Raw genomic sequence first — 2,500 nt, 5'->3', positions numbered from 1 at the left:
GTAAATCACTCAAGGAGATTCATTTGTCTCAGCAAGTTTTCATATTGTTAGAAATCTTTTATTAATTATACAATTACCTCCTTTATTGACGGTACTGGGGGAAGATTTTCACACAAGTACCTTTTTTGTTTTCTCACTCTAATCACACTGATCAAAGGGTTCCCGAGCCTCAGGGGTTGTGAAATAACTACCGTAGTGAATTTTACGAACTTTTTCCGCCACTGTTATTATCCACCATGGAGGAGATGCCTTTGACAGGGATGGTTACTTAAGTACAGGTTTCCTGCCTTGAAGAGCAAAGTTACACACTTGTTTAGGTCATCACCAGTTCAGTGTCATTAATCATGCACCAGTTCTACAGTTTATATAGTTTGTTATCATCAAGAATCCAGGTACAGCTTTCAGACCTCAAAGATATAGAGTGGAATTTTGCGTGACTTGAGCAACTTGAGCACAAAACCACTGGAATGTAGAACTAAGCCTCGCTGCGGTATAGGTGGGGTTTAAGGTCTTCTGAGAGTCTTGTATTCTAAGGGGGGAAGGGAAATTGTCCAGGCCAAATCTCCAGCTGGAGGGTAACCCCACCAAAAACCCTTTAACCCCCCACCCGTTTATCCCCCGAGGGGCGAATAGATTACCCAGATTAGGGAGAAGAAGGAATGGTGGACATTTGACTCTTGTGACATTGTGATAACAAGTAACAGATTTTTTCACCACTCGGTTGTGCTCAAATTGGCCAGATTATCCACTTAAATGCACAGGGAGTGTTAGGACTTCAGATTGGAAGTCCTGTAAGTTTAAATGAATGAACCTCAATCTGGCGTCTCGGTGGCTTCTCTGAAGTAACTGTTTATTAAATAGATTATGCATTAGACTGTTTCTATTTCTTTATACCACACAGAAAATACAGACCTGTTACACTACAGCTAAGGTAATAAAGCATTGCCAGAAATACAAAGGCAAACTGTAACCTTGAAATGATAGTAAAAGTGGCGGACGTTAGATTCACATAGAAATATATATGTAAACGTATATACGTATTGTTCATTGACTAAATGTAAAAGTGCATTGTGCATGATTTTTGTGCAGCTTTTCTTTCCCAGCAAAGTTTGTTTGCCTTGCCAAACTCTTAATTTGTCATTTCTAGAGTGAAGACTCTGATGAAGATGAGCCCTGTGCCATCAGTGGCCGTTGGACTTTTCAACGGGACAGCAAGCGCTGGTCCCGTTTGGACCAGTTGGACCTGGATGTCTTCACATCTCCAGAAGGAGATGCTATTTCTGTTCCTAAATTCCTCTCCTCCCAGGATCAGTGCTTGCCTGGTGGTCACCTGCTTCGTGAAAGGGTTAGCGTTAGTGCCGAAAGTGTGCTAACAGATCTTAGCGAGCAGCCAGAAGTGGGATCATTGCACAGTGCCGGAAGTGGTGGTCATGGCGGGTCACGTAGTATTACGGTGCCATCCAGCCCGGCTAACACCAATTCCAACGTAGCTACAGCCTCTACAACTCGTGCAAGCTCTGTTGCTAGCGTGTGCTCTTCAGGGACGTCTGGTGCAAATGAGGATTCATTTTCCGAAGGGATTCCATCACCGCTTGAACATGGAACATTTGCATTTGATGCCAGAACCTTCTCGGGAAGTAGTGGAGATGGTAAAAGTACACGGTCAAGAGCCAAGAGCTTTTTGAAGCGTATGGAAAGCCTGCGACTGCGTAGTAGCAGCATGTCTTCAAAGCGTAAAAAGAAAGGCGTAGTCATCAATGGAAGGCTAGAGATTAGCGGCCCAGTGTTGAAGGAAGGTCTGGATGAGGACAAGCTGCGACAGCTCAACTGTGTCGACATTTCCACAATGGATCACACCGAGACCCACAACCGCAGCATCTCTTACTCCACACAGACAAGCAGTGGAAGCACCGGCAGCAGCAATTCAGAGACTAGCAGTAGAAGTGCCGTGAGTACACCCAGTCCGATCACGAGGGCTCGGAGCCACAGCACAGCAGCCGGCTCGATAAAGCGGGTCGGGATGTACCTGGAAGGGTTTGACCCATTCAGTCTTGTTCAGGACAATGAGAACCTGGAGATCCGGAACTGTGAAAGAATGCTTGAGCCGAGCATGACCGCAGAGAACAACCTACGAAACCGCAAAAGGATTAACGAGAGGCAAGTGGATCAAACGAGGATAGATGAAGAGTCTGGAGTGATCTATTTTTACCTTCCTGATGGTCACAAACCGGGTACATTTCCCAAGTCACTAGCCGATGGGGGTTCTTTTCAACGCAGTGACAGCAGGCCTCACCGCAGTTCTTCCACTTCATTAGACAGTCGGTTGAGTTTTTATGACAATGTGCCCTCTGAAATAGGAGATGAGGAAGAGGATGAACCAGAGGTAGAGGAGGAGGAGCCAAAGATCGAGGATGTGCTAGAGCGAGTGACTGGCTTGCAGCGACTCGTCAGCACATGGACAGAAGCAGGACCTGGAGAGGAAGAAGAGGAGGAAGAGGAA

At 45.9% G+C, this 2,500-nt stretch overlaps 1 protein-coding gene across 2 annotated transcripts in view; it reads left to right on the top strand.

The window, feature by feature from the left end:
• dlc1 (DLC1 Rho GTPase activating protein) overlaps window positions 1–2,500 on the top strand; it is a 67,896-nt gene that overhangs the window by 55,977 nt on the left and 9,419 nt on the right. For both annotated transcript variants that reach the window (XM_060864667.1, XM_060864668.1), the window contains one exon: window positions 1,148–2,500. This exon is cut by the window's right edge and continues 191 nt beyond it. In XM_060864667.1, the coding sequence (XP_060720650.1) occupies window positions 1,148–2,500 (1,353 nt within the window). The remainder of the gene's footprint in view (window positions 1–1,147) is intronic.

Source organism: Tachysurus vachellii, chromosome 2 (assembly GCF_030014155.1).
Source record: "Tachysurus vachellii isolate PV-2020 chromosome 2, HZAU_Pvac_v1, whole genome shotgun sequence".
Classification (NCBI taxonomy): Eukaryota; Metazoa; Chordata; class Actinopteri; order Siluriformes; family Bagridae; genus Tachysurus; species Tachysurus vachellii.
The sequence above is the reverse complement of the archived record's forward strand: the minus strand, read 5'-3'. Positions and strand labels throughout refer to the sequence as shown.